Genomic DNA, 17,169 nt, shown 5'->3' with positions numbered 1-17,169 from the left:
GAAAACCTAAATTTGCCTTAAAAAGTATAGCACTATATATTCTAAAATTGTATCTAAATTATAAAAAAATATTATAATTTTATACTGATAAAATATAGTTGTATCTCTATTTAAAATTTATATTTATATAATTTATACTAATAATTAATAACTTCGTACATTATATGAGTTTTTAAATTAGTAGATAAATAAAAATGAAAAAGTGGCGGGCTAATAGACAACCACCAAATAAAAACGTGGGACCCAAATCCAGGCTATCAAATTCCCCAACTTCCTAACCCACATAACAAAAACCCGAACCCATCACCCTTCACCAACTATCCATCGGATCCTGTCTCCCTCATTTAAATGCCACGCGTCACGCGTCTCTCTTTCTCTTTCATCCCATTTTCTTCAAACCAAGCTAAAATCTCTCTCCTCCTCCTTTCTTTCTCTTTCTCTCTCTTCACAACTAGAAATACTTGCTAACAATTTTGAAAATTTTAGGGGGAAGACAACCTATTTTTAGTTTTTCTCCTTTTCTCGTTCTTGCCATTTCGATCCGCCATTTTCGTACCTCCTCTCTTCGCAATCTTAATGTTAGTTTTGCTTTAGTTCATCTCTGTTTCTTTGACAGTTATTTTCGATCATTATTTTATAGGTTTTTTTGCTAATTTTTTCGTGATTATTTTGATGAATTTGACATGTTTTTAAATTAAGATCGGTTTTGATAGTGTTTGAAGATTGATGGTGGCTACAATCATGAATGTTGCTAAACAGTTGATCTCTATTCATCCGGAGGAGCTCAAATTTCTATGTACGCATGTTCCCCTAAATTTTTCTCTCTTGGTTTTCATCAGTGTTTTGCTGATACGTTTGCGTTTCTTCAAATTTTTGATAATTTTCCAAATTTTTGTTACTTGATTCATTTTGTGTGTTGTTTTGATCATGTTAGTTACGGTTAAATTAGATAATGTTATCAGTGCGTCGTTGTTATTGCTTTTTTTTGCTGCGCCGGTAGGTTTTATGATTGTATATGTTCATGGAGTTAATTGTGTGGAACTGATATCAAAAGAATCTGTTCAAACTTCATGAACTATTGAAAATTATGGAGAGTCGTGCGAAATTTTGTTTTTGAATTGATGGATGACAAATTGACTGCAAGTTTATTGTTAGGTTACAGTAATAGATCAACCTATGCATGTAAATGTAACATTAGAAGATTAATGATCCATTATATTGGGCTTGCTTGGGTGGCAATAAGGATTGGATGACAGGCTCATTTGACGTGAGCGTTTCGTCATAGGATTGTCACAAAAGTGTGTCCACGGAAGTAAATATAAGAATTTATTTTACAAGTTATGAAAAAGAAAGTGGTTTGTTTTACGTGAGATGACAAAAATGAAATTATGAAACAGTCTTGAACCACTGAGCTACGTGGTCCAGGAGTATGAAGTTGGATAAGAATTTATGTGAACGTGTGAGCGTGTGTCGTATAAGGCTATCAAGATATACTGAATTGACTATCCTTTAAAGGCTATTTTAAGTGAACTACTACAAAGTACAAATTTCTCAGGCATAAGGCTATCAAGGTTTTTTCTATTTTTCTTTTAGAACTTGGATGCAAGGGGCGTTATATTGTTTGATACTTTAATTTCAGACAAGAGTGCAATTTTCTATGAGTAATTTTATTTCTTGATTAAGTTCTAAAAAGTTAAGTACATCATACTGACAAATAATGTTTGCATTTTTTCCATTAAATTAACAAGCGGCAGTGGTTTGGTGTTTTAAGTCAATGCTCATATTTGTAACAAAAGCTAGTCAAGTTCAGAGATAATTAGGAACGTAGGAAAAGTTTTTCTACCATAAACATTCGATACTTGTTTGGGAATCATGTTTGCTATTTTAACTGAAATGAAATGTGTAGTCAACTGACATGTAATACAAGGAACTAATTAGGACTATGAGTTTGGATTGGGATTAAATTTGAAATGAAATTGCATCCCCACAATATAATTTTCTGTAGGTTAGTAGTGTTAAAGCAGGAGGCCCACTACTTGTACCCCAGGGCATTTTTACTTAACCAGTTATCAAGAGAAAGAGAGGAATTGTTTCCTCTTAATTTGTGTCTTAAGCAAGTGCTTCTTTACTTAAACCTTTATAAAACAAACATATAGTTCAACATTTAGGGGTTGGATGGGAGGAAATTGAGAGAAAGGAACGGAAGGAATTTAGAGGGATGAAGGATTCCTTGTTTGGATAGCAAAGAATTGAAGGGGAGGAATTGGAGGAATAGATGATAATCTTTATTAAGGTCTCAATATCGTCCAAAGTTGAAAATATTGATTGGAAAACTTTTATCTCCCTTTTTCTTCCTTCCCTTCCCTTCTTAACAAACACGAGTTACTTTTCTTTAATTTCTCTTTTTGTTTCCTTTTCATTCCTCCCTTCCTCTTCCCTTCTTTTATTTTTTCTTCAAAATCAAAATTGTTATCCAAACAGTGTGAATGAGAATTTCGATAGAAACCATCTCTGAAATGGTTAAGAATAGCTAAAGACTCTAGTTCTGAGTTTTAACTTTTGTGCTTGTAGTATCTGGATGCAGCTTTTGAAGAGTTTTACATTGTTCTGTGTAGGATCACTGATGCATGTCTGAAAGAGCTGCTTCTATCAAAAGAAAATATAGTTTGTTGGAGTACTTTGTAATAATTACTATAAGATGTTTTGTTATAAAAACCATACCATATTAAGGTGTATCACATCGCATCAACTTTACATAATGCCCAGCCTTTGCAGTTGACTAAATTGGGGTTGCTCATATTGCAACCTTACCTTTGCAATTACTTGTTAAGATTACTGAAAACATAGATTGTCGGACAACCTTAGGTAAAAGAAAGGGGCCATGATGCAAAAATGTTGATTAGGACTTATGAAGTTAAAAGCTCTTTGAATCACATTTATTCTGACCTAAAGGACCTTGTTTTGAATAGTGACTAGCTTCAAGAAAGAAGGCTTTGTTAAGGCTCTGTTAGATTTCTTAACTTCTCAAATTGGTGAGATGATTGTTCGCTTGTGCGATTTCTGCTTTATTTCATAGTTATCTTTGCTACTGATATGAGTCAGCAAAGTGCAGTAGTGTTGGCATTAGGGAAGATAAATGAGATTATGATGTATGAATTTGTGAAAACTGCTCATTGATTTGAAGCTTGACAGCAATAAATAATTTTACCTGATTGACCATGGGCGTAGGTTCTACTTTCTACCCTTTTGTACATGTAGTTTGCAGCAACATCAGCTTCTTGTTCTTCCCTCTCTCTCTCACTCCCAAAATTTGTGCTCGAGTTTTCTCTTATGATACTGAACTTCAAAGATTTATTTTAACTTAAGATGAAGAGTCAAAGGATTAAATATTTTGATGTGGCCCTAGCTATTATAAAGGGCTGATGAGGGGCCTTCATGTCAACACATAGCAAAATATGCTTGTTAACAGAACATTTCTAGAGTGCTATTCCAAACATTTTTACTAGAGGTCCTGTCTTCATTTAATAATTAATAAATTACTTTTTCATTATTTATGAAAAAGGAATGGCATGCATACTTTGTTTTTCTTAGTCCTATAGTGAGATTTACTGCTGTTTACGTTGATTGTAATTTCCTTACTTGCTAAATTGTTATCTTTCTAACAGTTGAGCTGGAGAAGCAAAGCTTCTGTGACCTCAAAGTTACCAACAACACTGACCAGAATGTTGCTTTTAAGGTAACTAAGATTTTAAATTACTTCTTTGTCATTTATCCAATTGAAGTTGTTTGCACCTGTTTGTTTAGAGACAACTTTCTCAAGATCTAACTTGTAAGTCACTAACAGCATGTTCATTTGCCATTTTACAATGTGAAACCAATATCTTTGGATTCCCCTTTTAAAATTCTTGAAAGCTTACATACATTACTTCACTCCAATGACATCAAGTGGCCATCAAGTGGCTCCCACCTAGGGTGGGATTTGGGGGTTACACTATCTAATCCTTGTTAGTGATAACACTAACAAATAGGTATTTTCCGATTAACCTTTATTAGCAAACATCATGTGTAATTTCACATAAATAAAAAGTGCACATAATATAATAACCATTTTAATATAATCCATTATAATCCAAAACCAAAGAAACATAACTTTTTGCCCCAACAAAATAAGGGACAATCTTGAAAATTTTTTCTGTTTATATTAAAATTTTAAACCCAAATAATGAAATATCGTGGACTTTTTTTCTTGAAGACTATGTGAAGTCCATCGTTTCCAAAACAATATAATAGAGTGTTTATTTTGCAGAATCTGAGTGTTTTTTTTTGTTTTTTTTTTTGCCAGGTCAAGACCACTTCTCCCAAGAAGTACTATGTACGACCCAACACTGGTGTTTTACACCCTTGGGACTCATGTGTCATTAGAGGTAACAATGTTTTTTTACTTTTAGAGAACATTATTTTGAGATATACTTAGAGTTCAAATAAAAAGTAAATTATCCAGTAGATTTAACAATAGTTGTTAGCTTGCAATGTTAGACAGTGTTTGATTTACTTTTAATCTGAACTCTAAGTATTGGATTGTAGAATTAGAATCCTTTTCTAGAAACAATCCAAGTTGATTTTCATATTTTCGTTCCAAAATAATGGTTTGCTTTTTGGAATACGAATTGTTCACATATAAGCCAAGTTTTAATTGAAGAGCTTTGCACAAAGTCAAGTGAGAAAGTGGAAATTGAATGATGAGTCTGAGACATCCACTATTTGGGTTTTTAAATTTGAGATTCGAGATTAATATGAAATTAGTTACCTCTTCTTTATTATCTTTTGTCTTTTTGGAGGATCATGGACAAACCATTGCGTGGATTATGTGTGCAGCAGCTTGCTTTTGCTAGTTGCTATTGTTTCTTGTTTTTTAAAATTCTATTGATGTTTGGAAAATAATGGAATTGCAGTCACTCTTCAGGCTCAACAGGAATATCCTCCAGATATGCAGTGCAAGGATAAGTTTCTTCTGCAAAGCACAATTGTGTCTCCTAATAGTGATGTCGATGATCTTCCACAAGATGCTGTAGGATAATCAATCTACCTCTATTTTTACATTTCACATGAACTAGTATACATGATGAAATATGATTATAATTCTTTGCTGACTTATCTAATATCTCAATACATATTAATCTAGTTTACCAAGGACAGTGGAAGGACAATTGAAGAATGTAAACTCAAGGTTGTTTATGCCTCTCCCAACACAGCTCAGGCTACTACAGATGAGGACTCTACCAATAAGTCCGGCAGAGGCCTAAACGTGAGTTCTGACTTAGCTTCTGAGCACTGTTCCGTTTACTCCCTCCCTTCCACTATTAAGTTCACATTTGCTTTTTGGCACTATTCATCAATCAATCAATCTTAATTTATATATTCATTATCTATCTACAAGTTAAAACATAGTCGAGTGAGATTTTGTTTAATTCAACTACGAACAACTAAATAGAGGGAGCATTAATTTTTAGGACTCCTTTTTAAGGATGACTCTTCTGGCTTCATGTGGTGAAGCCTTGTTGTGTTGCCACTTTTCTGTTGTTCATTGTTGACAATTATAACTTCTCTTTTTAATGTTTATGGCTCTATGATCTATCTTATTTTGTATTTCTACATTTCAGGCTCAGAGCAATTCAACAGTTGACGATGTGAGTTTCTATTGTAATACTTGTTACTGTTCAATCATTTTTTACTCTGAATTTTCTTATAAGAGGGACATAATTCTGAGAAATAACCCACCCAAAAGAACACAACCACATTCTACTAGGGTATGAACCTCCTCCCCCTTTCTTGTGCAATGGAGCTTATTGGTATGGTAATTCCTTTCTATTATGGGAGGTGGTTCTCCTGGGTGCAAATGCAATATCTCAGATGGCTGCTATAAGTGTGCTTATCTGTGACACCATTATCAATAAACTACTAGGATATTAGTAATTGTTAGAACTAGAGTGAACTGTACACATTTCTAATTTCAACTTTTTTCCTATTACTTACTTCTGTGACTATCTTTTTGGTAGAAACAGATTTTACAGCGCGTGAAAGAGGAAAGAGATGCAGCTGTTCGACAAACGCAACAACTCCAACAAGAATTGGTAAGTGTTTTAGTGGCTTATACATGCTTGATCTGTTTGTTAATTATCACATACATTATGTCATTACTAGGGGTTGGGTTTTGAAACTGTCTATGTGGCAATTGACCTGTTTGGAGCAATGGAGAGCATACATAACTTAGCTATAACCCCTTTTTCATGGACTGGTATTCTGATTGATGTCTGCTAATGCCTGTTTTATTAAAAAGAAACATTTTCGGACTTGGTTTTTAGTTTGCCATGCTGCATTTTATCAGTTAACTTGTCATGTCTTGAGCAGTTGTGATAGGAGTAAATAGAAGCCGGATCACATCTAAGCAATGGAAGAATAGGCCATTTGATATTTTCCTGTTGAGGCTACATTAGTGTAAATGGTTGATAAAAGCGAAGTTTAAACAAAATACATAAGCAGGAGTCCAATTTGAAAACATTGCGAATATGGGAAGGAGGCAACATTTGTGGGTAAATTAGTGAAACAATTGCGTAAGCTTGGGCGTTGGTCACTTGCAGTGCTAGAGGAGTGATAAAACGTAAAATTACTATTGCATTGTTTTTTCTTGTATTGATAAAAAGCTACAAAGGAATTTAAATAGAGTTGCAAAATAACCAAATTTCCTAAAATTAAACAACTAAATGTCAAATGTGGTAAGTTGAATAACCTACTGATCCACTACTATTTATAACTTGCTTAATATAGTTTTAGGTATAGGAGCATGTAGATGGTTAATTTGAGAAAATCACTTAAGTTTTCTCTATCTGATCAGGAACTATGGAGGAGACGTAGGCAACGCAGAAACAACTCCGGCTTTACATGCAAGTTTGCTCTCGTTGTGGCAACTATTGGTATTATGCTCGGCATCCTGTTAAAACTTTCTTTGTCTTCAACGCCTTCGCCTATAGAGTAGATTACCTTCATCAGTGCAGAAGAAAAGTTTTACTTTTTGCATCTTTAGTTTTAAACCATTGGTCTCCATCTTATTTCAGGGTGGCTCTTAATTTCTGTATATTATCATTAAAATTTGTTTCTGCTGTTTTCGTCCCTTTTTTTCTGTTTCAAAATCTTTATCACCTCTTGTGCTTTGTCTCCCTCTATTTCCTATAGTGCAGAGTTTTCTTCTTATGTATATGATTATTACAAATGACTTCACTTATTTATGTGCATTTGCTATCAATGAATCAACTTTTCTTCATTTATATAAGGGCAAGATGGTATATATTTAGCCCTTTCAAATAATGTCCTAGAAAACTCAAATTTCCAAAATATAGTAGTCACATCCATTTTATCCAAATATAGTTCACATATGATTGGCATTTGAATTGTTTTATCTCTTTACATAATAGTTTAAAGGAAAAATTACCTACAATAATTAACTATTTTCTTATTTTTCTATAAAAATCTCATCTATTGATTAATTATAAATAATTTTAACTTTTTAGGTAATTTAATCAAGACTATTGTTGCTCAATTGTTAACTTGTAAATAATTGTAGGTTAATTTAATAAAAAATAAAGAAAATAAAGATAAAAAATAAAAATACTAAAATTAGAAGTAAAATAAATAAAATAAAGAAAATCCACTCTTCCATCACCGTCGTCAACCCTACCATCCCCTACCTCAACAAACCCTCCTTCCCCACAAACTGTTCACTGTCTCTCTACTCTGGCATATAGGGGCGGACCCAGCTAGGGGTAAGGGGGGGCAGCGGACCCCCCAATTTGAAAAAATAAAATGCGGTTTTGAAAAAAAAAAAAAAAGAAAAGAAGCATGCTGGAGGCGGAAGAAAGAGGAAAACCCAAAAACAAACCCTAAACTTCGAGTCTTCGAGTTCGATTCGACAGTCGCTTGCTCGCTTCCTCTTTGGCTCTTCCTGCCTTCCTCTTTCTCAATCCTCTTCAATTCCATTACCATACTTCGACAGACGACAGTTGGAGTGTTCGACAGACGACAGACGACAGACGACAGTCCGGCAGTTCCTGGGTCCGCCACTGGCTTCGTCGCTTCGAGCCTTCGACAGTTCGACGGCCGACGCTCCCTCTTCCTCTTCGCTTCGAGCTCAGCCTTCGCTTCGACCCTTCGTCAGGTCTGTTCGTGAGTTCGTCAATGGTGAGTAACTGAGTACAGTGAGAGTGAGTTCCATGCTTTTTCCATTACTTATTTAATTGTTAATTTGTTAGTGTAAATTTGTAATTGTTAATTTGTTTAATTGTTTCATAGTTTCATAGCTTCATGCCTTCATTAGTTCATTGGTAATTTGTTTGTTGTAAGTTGTTACTTGTTAGTTGATTAAATATTTAGTTAAATTGTTTGTTTAATTGAATAATTTGTTTGGTTGCAAGTTCTTAATTGATAGTTTGAATAATTAGATTGTTAAATGTTAATTGAATAATTAGATTGTTTGACAATTAGGTAATTGTTGTCTTATTGAATTTGATAATTGAGTCATATTTTTAATTTAATTAGGAAATGTCAAGTAATTCAAGTTCACCTTGTTCGAAAAAGTCAAAAGCAAAGGGAAGACAATTCGATCTTCGTGAATTATTGTTTAAAAGAATGAAATCCCAACAAACATCTAACGAAGGCAATGAATCTTCTCCTTTAAGTTCCCCTCTAAGTCCTTCTTTAAGTTCCCCTCCAAGTGAAGATGTTAATATGGAAGTAGGTGGTTCAAGTAGTTGTGATGAATCATTGGATGATGAATGGGTGTATGATGTTGAACTTCTTCCCTCATTTGAACGCTTGTTTTTTTTTTTTTTTTTTTTTTTTTTTTTTATATTTTGGATTGTAAAACTTTTAACATCGGATTTGATATTGTAAATTGTAAATATTGTTTCTATTATGTTTTCTATTTTTGTTTAAAAAAATTTTTCGGACGACGATCAGATTATCCGAACGACGTGACGTTCGGATTTTGACCCCCCAATTTGAAATTCCTGGGTCCGCCACTGCTGGCATATTAGGTCTTTCCATTGGGTCTATTGGTGAAGCTTAAGGTGACTCGATTTAGGAGGCCAAATGGTGGTGGGTTGAAGGTGGTGTTGAGTTGAAGGTTGCGGCCTTGGGGCTAGGTTAAAGGATTTTGGGGCTTTGCAAGTTTGTGAGTGGGGTTGTGCGCCTTTAGGGGAAAGGGGTTGGTTGCGGCAGTGAGAGGGAAGGGGTGGCAGTTAGGAGGATAGGTATTTTTATTAGAAAAGAAATTTGTAATTTATTTTTTTAATTTAAAATGACTTGCCACAACAGGTAGCAAGTAACTTAAGTGTACCCAAAGCAAAACTCATTTTAAATTTAGATTGTTTATGGTGAATTAGCAGGTGAGATTATTGTAGGAAAATCGTGAAAATGTTAGATTATTAAGGCTAAGTTTTCCTAGTTTAAAAACTTATTTATAAATTATATTTATAGCCTTAAAATTTAGGTAATTTATTAGTTATAGGCATAAAATTTTACGAGTTATTGTCGTTATATATTGAAAAGTCTAACTTTGTAGTCATATCACCGGATTTCGATAACCGATATTTAAATGACTTTTGATTTAATTTAATTGTCTTTGACTTTCACTTTTAACTAATTCACATCAACTCAAGTTACTCAAACTTTCCTCCCTTTCCTTTACTTTTTCTTCTTTCTCCTTCTCCTCTGCTTATCCACCATTTCCATTGCTGCTCCTCTTCTTCTTCTTCTTCTTCTTCTTCTTCTGCTTCTTCTTCTTCTTCCTTTTATCTTTCACTCTATAGCTGACATTGGGATTAAAAATGTGTATTAGAAATCAATTAACCAAGCATCTATTCCTGTTTCATTTTTGTGGATAGTACCGGTAAAGTTCCCCTTAAATTATCTTTTACTATGATTTAAGTTTCCTTACATTCAAATCTTTACCATTTACAAAACTACAAAAATCTCAACCCTAAATTCATTACGCTTCACATTTATCTCTCTTTTATGTTTTCATCTTTATGCTCCCAACAACTCAATAAATTTAGGTTCTTCTAAATTCTACTATTGCAGAAGATTTATAACTTGTTTAAAAAAAAGTATTTTAAAGTACCTAAAATATGGGTTCATTTTGATTCAACAATTGCATAAAATCTAGACATTGATGTCTTGTTACAACACCTCATTCTCAATTTGCAGCTCAACATCAGAGATATTGAAGATATATATGCTGCCTTGAAGAGTTTTATTCTTTTGTTTATAATTAGTTATAAGGTTAGAGGGTAGTTAGTTTGATGAAGTGTTAGTTGTTAGATTAATTGTAATATTTCTCTACACATGTTATGTTGTTAGCATAGGTATTAGTTTTTTTGTTGTCCTATATATATAGATGTTCTATCCTTGTTTGGATGTAAATTTTCAAGATTGATCAATAAAAAAGAGATTATTCTTTCTTCTTCTTCCTGTTATGACATGGTGTCAAAAGGTTCCATCCTTGGGAATCCCTGATTTTTCTGTTTTTTTGGGCCTATTTTCGCTTTTTTCTCATGATCTTTTGCTGTTTTCTTTCGGCGTCTATGAAAATGGTTAAACTCAACAACAACAAAACCACAAACCATTGTATGAAGCCTGCTAGTATCTATTTTCTCCATCCAACTGATTCAGGACAATAGATTGTATCCAAAAATTTTAGTGGCACTGGGTTTAAAGATTGGAAACGTGCTTTTGTCATTGCATTGTCAGGAAAAACAAGCTCGGATTCGTGGATGGATATGTCAAAAGACCCAATTCTAATACTACTACTGCTAAAGCTTGGGATCGAGTCAACAACGTGGTTATAGGTTGGCTTCTTTCTGCTATGGATGATAAGATTGGAAACACTTTCATTTACTTAAAAACTGGAAAAAAGAAATTTGGGAAGAATTAGATGAGAGGTATAGTCAATCTTCCAGCGCCCAATTATTTTCTGTACAAGAAAAGATTGCTAAGGCTGTTCAAACCTTAAATCAAACCATAGAACAATTTTTCACCACCATGAAGGGGTTGTGGGATGAATTATATAGCATTGTTCCCCTTGGTCTTTGTTCTTATTCTGGGTGGTGTTCTTGTGATTCTAATGAGAAATCTGTAAAAAGAAAACAAGGTCGTAGAGTTGTTCAGTTTCTGATGAAACTTGATTCAAGATACCAACAAACACGCAGCAACATTCTTATAATGAAAGATTTGCCCTCACCCGCAGAAGCATATAGAATTCTCATGCAAGAACAAACCCATCAGAATATCACCAAGTTTTTCCATTGTGAGCAAGAAACTCCTATGGCATGCTGTGTTGAGAAAAGAAAATATTATGACAAGAATAAGCAAAACAAAGAAGAGCATCAAAAGATACATCACACATTTGTTTTTCTTGTTTTTTTTTTTTGTGATCATTGCAAAGTTTATGGTCACACTATGGAAAGATATTGGAAGCTTCATGGATATCCTCCTAACTACAAGCCTAATACTTGGATAAAAGATGATAATGTTCAAAGCAAAGCAAATATTGTTTGTATTGATCAAGATTCTACTAACATTGGTACCAAGCTCACACCTGGATAGTACCAACAACTTATGGCTTTATTAAGCCAAACTCAATCTATTTCCGAAATGCTAAGGATCATGGTCTATCTTCCAATGCTCATTTTGCAGGTATCTTTTGCTTTCTTGCACAAAATTTTAATAAATGGATTCTTGATAGTGGGGCGTCTGATCATATGTGCTTTAACTTATCTTTGTTAAAAACTTATTAGCCTTTTCACGGTAAACCTCAATACATTACTAATTCTAATGGACGACAATTACATATACAAAATATAGGAATTATTCATCTACATAATGGTCTTATTTTGAATAATGCCTTGCATGTTCCAGAGTTTCATTATAACCTAATTTCCACTAAAAAATTATGCAATGATTTGAATTGTTCCATTTCTTTTATTGCAACTAATTGCTATCTTCAGGGAAATTTGATGAGGAAGATTTTGCATCTTCGTAAATCTGAACATGGGCTTTACTAATTCAACAAGCTTATGCAGTTTCTCCATATGATTTTCAACACAAAAATGATCAAAGTTGTGTTTCTAATATGCACATAAATCCCAAAGCTATTATGAGTGCAACAACTATCAATAAAAGTATTTTGAATAAAGCCGAGTTATGGAATCTTAAAATGGGACATCTTCCTTTTAGATTGTTACCTTCTGTTTTTCCTGATTTAGATAAGCATCATGGTTATGATGACTTCTTGTGTACTATTTGTCCTATGGTGAAACAAACAAGATGTATGTTTCCAAAAAGTTCAATAAAGACTACTAATTGCTTTTAGCTTGTTCATATTGATATATGGGAACCATACAAAGCTATAACAAGATTGAAATGTGGTTTATTCATCACTATTGTTGATGATTTCACCAGGCACACTTGGTGTTTTTTGTTAAACACAAAAGTGAATTTCTTAGCATTTTTCAACAGTTTTATGATTATGTCCTAACACAATTTGATAAAACGATTAAGATTATTAGGACGGACAATGCTAAAGAATTAAGTGAAGGTGATACATTAAGATTTTACTTTGCGAAATGCATTGTTTTTCAAACCTCTTGTGTTGAAACTCCACAATAAAATGGAGTTGTGGAGAGGAAGCATAGACATCTTTTAGAGGTAGCTAGAGCATAGTACTTTCAATCCAAGGTTCCTATTATGTTTTGGGGTGATTGCATCATGACTGCTGCACATTTGATTAATCAAATGCCCCTTTCTGTTTTATAAGGACTAACACCCTTCGAAAGATTACATTAAAAAAAACCAAATTATGATCATTTAAGGGTCTTTGGTTGCCTTTGTTATGTTTCTACCTTAACAAGAGATAGAACAAAGTTTGATTCAAGAGCTGATCCTTGTATTTTTCTCGACTATGCTTTACATCAAAAAGGTTTTAGAGTATATAATCTTATCACAAAATTAGTTTTGGTGTCTAGAGATGTAAGTTTTCAAGAAAAGTTTTTTCCATATCATTTTCATGACTTTAACAATATAACAGAGCAACATTTTTTTTACCAAAGTCTACTTAAAAATTTACACAACACAACTCCTCTTTTCGTATTGATTTAGGATGTGCACAAAATGATCTATATGCTCCCCAAAAACAAGATCATACTAGGGACAGTAGTAATAATTTAACTACTAACATTCCCAAATCTATTTCTAGGCCTCAAAGAACCCATTTTAAACCAACATATTTGCAAGATTAACATTGTAATACTAGTCACTAGTGTAACTTGGTTCATTACAAAAAATTGCCCAATCAACATAAAGCTATTTTTGACATGTATAGTCAATATATTGAACCATCTTCCTATAAAGAAGCTAGTCAAAATTCTCTTTGGGTTGATGCCATGACAAAAAAAAAAAAAAATTAGAGGCTTTGTCTAGGAATGACACTTGGGAATTAGTTGTTCTTCCTCAAGGAAAAAAACCAATTGGTTGTAAGCGGGTTTACGAAGTAAAGCTTAAAGGTGATGGCTCCCTAGAAAGATACAAAGCTAGACTTGTTGCTAAATGTTTTAATCAAAAACATGGAGTAGATTTTGATAAAACTTTTTCTCCTGTTGTCAAGATCACTACAATAAGGTGCATTTTAGCTATCGCCACCAATAATAATTGAAAAGTACATCAAATGGATGTAAGTAATGCTTTCTTACATGAAGCTCTCAAAAGAAGAGGTCTTTATGAAGTTACCAGAGGCGTTGACAACTTCTACAAACAAAGTTTGCCTTTTAAAAAAATTTATCTATGGTTTAAAGCAAGGATCCTCGCAATGGCATGTGAAACTTGTAGAAGAACTGAGATTTTTAGTTATACCCAATCTAAAAATGATTATTCCCTCTTTGTAAAAAAAAAACAAGAGGCTTTTATTACCATTATTGCTGTATACGTTGATTATATTATTGTCACAAACAACAATACTACTGATATTACCAGCTTAAAGTTACATCTTGATAAGATTTTTACCATCAAGGACCTTGATCACTTGCATTATTTCTTAGGAATTGAAGTAAGTAACACTTCTAAAGGCATGATACTCACTCAACATAAGTTTTCTAAGGACTTATTGAAAGCCTCTGGTATAACTCAATTTAAAATAGTAGTTACTCTTTTGCCTTTAAATGTTAAGCTTTCTGTTGAGGATGGGACACCTTTGGCCGATCCTACCTTATATAGGTGTCTCATTGGTAAGCTTAATTTCCTTACAAACACCAGGCCTGATTTGACATACTTAGTCCAAAATCTTAGCCAATATATGCAATGTCCTAGGAATAGTCACTGGCAAGCTCTTCTACATACCCTCAATTATGTTTACTTGACTTGTGGAAAATGTATTTGTTAAGGGGGATACTAAGCTTGTTCTACGGGCCTTTTCAGACTCTGATTGTGGACCATGCCCTAATACTCCAAGGTCTGTTTCAGGATATGTCTTATTGCTTGGAAAGTTTCCTATAAGCTGGAAGTCTAAAAAGTAACAAACTATTTTCCGATCTAGCTCTGAAGCTGAGTATAGCGATGGCTAATAATAATAATAATAATAATAATAATAATAATAATAATAATAATAATAATAGTAATAATAATAATAATAATAATAATAATAATAATAATAATAATAATAATAATAATAATAATAATAATAATAATAATAATCTGAAACTTTAGTTTTAACAAAAATAAAAATAAAAATAAAATAAAATTTGCAAAACTAATTTACTGTTACTCCAAATTACTATACTTTCTTCACCCATTATCAAAATAACCTCCTTAGTCCTCCACTCCCTCCCACTCTTCCCTCTAAATCTATTAACCAACTTAATTTACCACTATAAATTAAACTAATTTACTCTTAAATTCATTCATACTTTCCATCTTTTCTCTTTTTCTCTTCTAACATACTTTCTTCATTATCTAATTACTTTAATCTACACAAGTAAAAGGGAAAAAGTTTGAGATTTAAGGTATGCAATTTCATCCATTTCTTATGAATTTTGATGTTCAAAAAATAAAAATTGATACTACTAATTCCAATTCAAAATACCCATCTTTTGATTTGAAAAGTGATATATATAAAAAATCTATGACCTTAGTTTTCCGGCGACATGGATGTCACCGGAACACTCGCCGACGTGTGTTGTCAACTCCCGGAGCCACCGTCGGCCGCCACCCTCTTTTTCCTTCTTCTCTCCTTCATCTCTCTCTTCATCCTTCTTTCTTGCTATGTCGTGACTGAGATAATAAATTTCATGCCATTTCATTACTTCAATTTACCTTTACTATGCTTATTATTAAATTAAATATTCTCTTTTTCTTTTTTTACTTTTTCAAACCCTTTTTCTTATATTATTTTAATTTTTCTCCTTTTCTTTTAAGAATCATTTATACTACTCTTACAATTTTAAATTACGTGTTTGAAATTATTCTTTTTAGATAAATTATATAAAATGAAAAAGAATCTTTTAATTTATTTACTTCTATTGGGTTGATTTGAGTATTAATTTGAGATAACTTATTTTATCGTGTAGACAGTAGATTTGTAGACGAGGATTATTAAGAGCGTACGTTTATTATCTAGGATCACTTGTCAAGGTAATTCTCAATGTCCATCCAATTAGTGTTATCCTGTTAGTATTATGTGCTAAGTGATAATTAATGTGTTTAAATGGGATAAATGCGTGATTTCTATGATATTATGCTATTTATATTTTATTCTCAAATTATATTACTACTATTTTGTTACATTTTAATTTATCATATTATTATTTTGACGAAGTTTATATTTTCAATAACAAATTTAAAATGCGGTTGAATTTGAAAGAGAATTATTTATGATTTTGATTTTTTTTGCCACAAGTTGATTTTAAAAGTGTGATTTGGCAAATGAGATTTTAGTTGGATATTCTTGAGATATATTTTTGTTGGAAAAATTTATGATCATAAAATTAAATAACTAATGTATGTTTGATTATATTGTTTGTGCGCTTGTGACTTATTATTTAAATATATTAAACCACGTAAGGTGAAACACGAGGGAAATGAAGCTCTTATATATTTATGACCTATGAGCTTATAAGGATTGACCATTTTTAAAAGCTCGGGTTTAGGGTCGCCATTGTTGAGTGAAGAGAGAAGTTTTGGAAGCAAGAAGAAGAAAAGGAAGGTTATGAGATCTTGAATTTTGCATGGAACTTGGTGTGATCTCTCGTATCTCTATTTTGCATAAAATGGTTTAAGCTGGACAGGTATCATATGGGTGGCCTATGATACTTTATTAATTACATGTATGCATCTTAGGAAGTAATGTAGATTGTAGGAGGTTCATAAAAGGTCCGAGCATATGCTCATAGGAAATTTTAGAAGTCTTTTCATTCAAATTCGAGCAAACCCGATTCTTTTCTTTCAATTCTTTCACTTTCTTGAGGAATTGAACGTGCCTCCATTCGAGTTTATAAGCTTATTAGAAATATCTTGGAATTACCATTTTTCGAAACCCTATTTTTCAAGGTATCCTCAATATAAAAGTGATAAGACTCTTGTTTTTCTGAAAATTTCAGAATGAAAAGCATTTCCATGGGAGGTCAAGCATACAATATTAATGTTAACATGGATAAAAAGGCACCTCCCTAAGAGTCCGAGGCTAAATGAGGATGATGATGATTATAATTTGGCTTTTGCTGAAGAGAATTCCAAGAGGCTGAGTAAAACACTTTGACAACAAATAAATTTTGACTTCTTGCGTCTCTCTAGACACGTGCTCACTGTTTTGACTATAACTTCTTATATATGACTCGAAATGACGCAAGGCTAAAAGTATTGGAAACTAGACTTCAAGGCTTCGAAATGATATATTATACGCCCCATACGGACTTCAGGACTGGAAGATGTGATTGTTGGAACCCATCTGGTCGTAAATGACATGTATAAAATGTAAGGAAGTGTAAAGTATTTATAAGATATGGGTCTATTCAAACTTTTCTTCTAAAATCTTCGCTTACATAAAGACCCATGCTTTACCTCTTTGACTTAGGC

At 32.8% G+C, this 17,169-nt stretch overlaps 1 protein-coding gene across 5 annotated transcripts; it reads left to right on the top strand.

The window, feature by feature from the left end:
• Positions 1 to 370: 370 nt before the first annotated feature.
• LOC130799828 (vesicle-associated protein 2-1) lies at positions 371 to 7,432 on the top strand. 5 transcript variants are annotated; one of them, XM_057663079.1, is made up of 9 exons: positions 371 to 578; positions 714 to 796; positions 3,666 to 3,736; positions 4,343 to 4,424; positions 4,953 to 5,068; positions 5,183 to 5,305; positions 5,661 to 5,687; positions 6,057 to 6,131; positions 6,893 to 7,428. In XM_057663079.1, the coding sequence occupies exons 2-9, from the start codon at positions 727 to 729 to the stop codon at positions 7,031 to 7,033; spliced, it is 705 nt and encodes a 234-aa protein (XP_057519062.1). In that variant the 5' UTR covers positions 371 to 578; positions 714 to 726; the 3' UTR covers positions 7,034 to 7,428. The 5 variants fall into 5 exon arrangements, with proteins under 5 accessions (XP_057519062.1, XP_057519061.1, XP_057519064.1 ...); XM_057663078.1 differs by having other exon boundaries at positions 700 to 796; XM_057663081.1 differs by having other exon boundaries at positions 372 to 578; positions 6,063 to 6,131; positions 6,893 to 7,423.
• Positions 7,433 to 17,169: the final 9,737 nt, after the last annotated feature.

Source organism: Amaranthus tricolor, chromosome 14 (genome assembly GCF_026212465.1).
Source record: "Amaranthus tricolor cultivar Red isolate AtriRed21 chromosome 14, ASM2621246v1, whole genome shotgun sequence".
NCBI classification, from domain to species: Eukaryota; Viridiplantae; Streptophyta; class Magnoliopsida; order Caryophyllales; family Amaranthaceae; genus Amaranthus; species Amaranthus tricolor.
The sequence above is the reverse complement of the archived record's forward strand: the minus strand, read 5'-3'. Positions and strand labels throughout refer to the sequence as shown.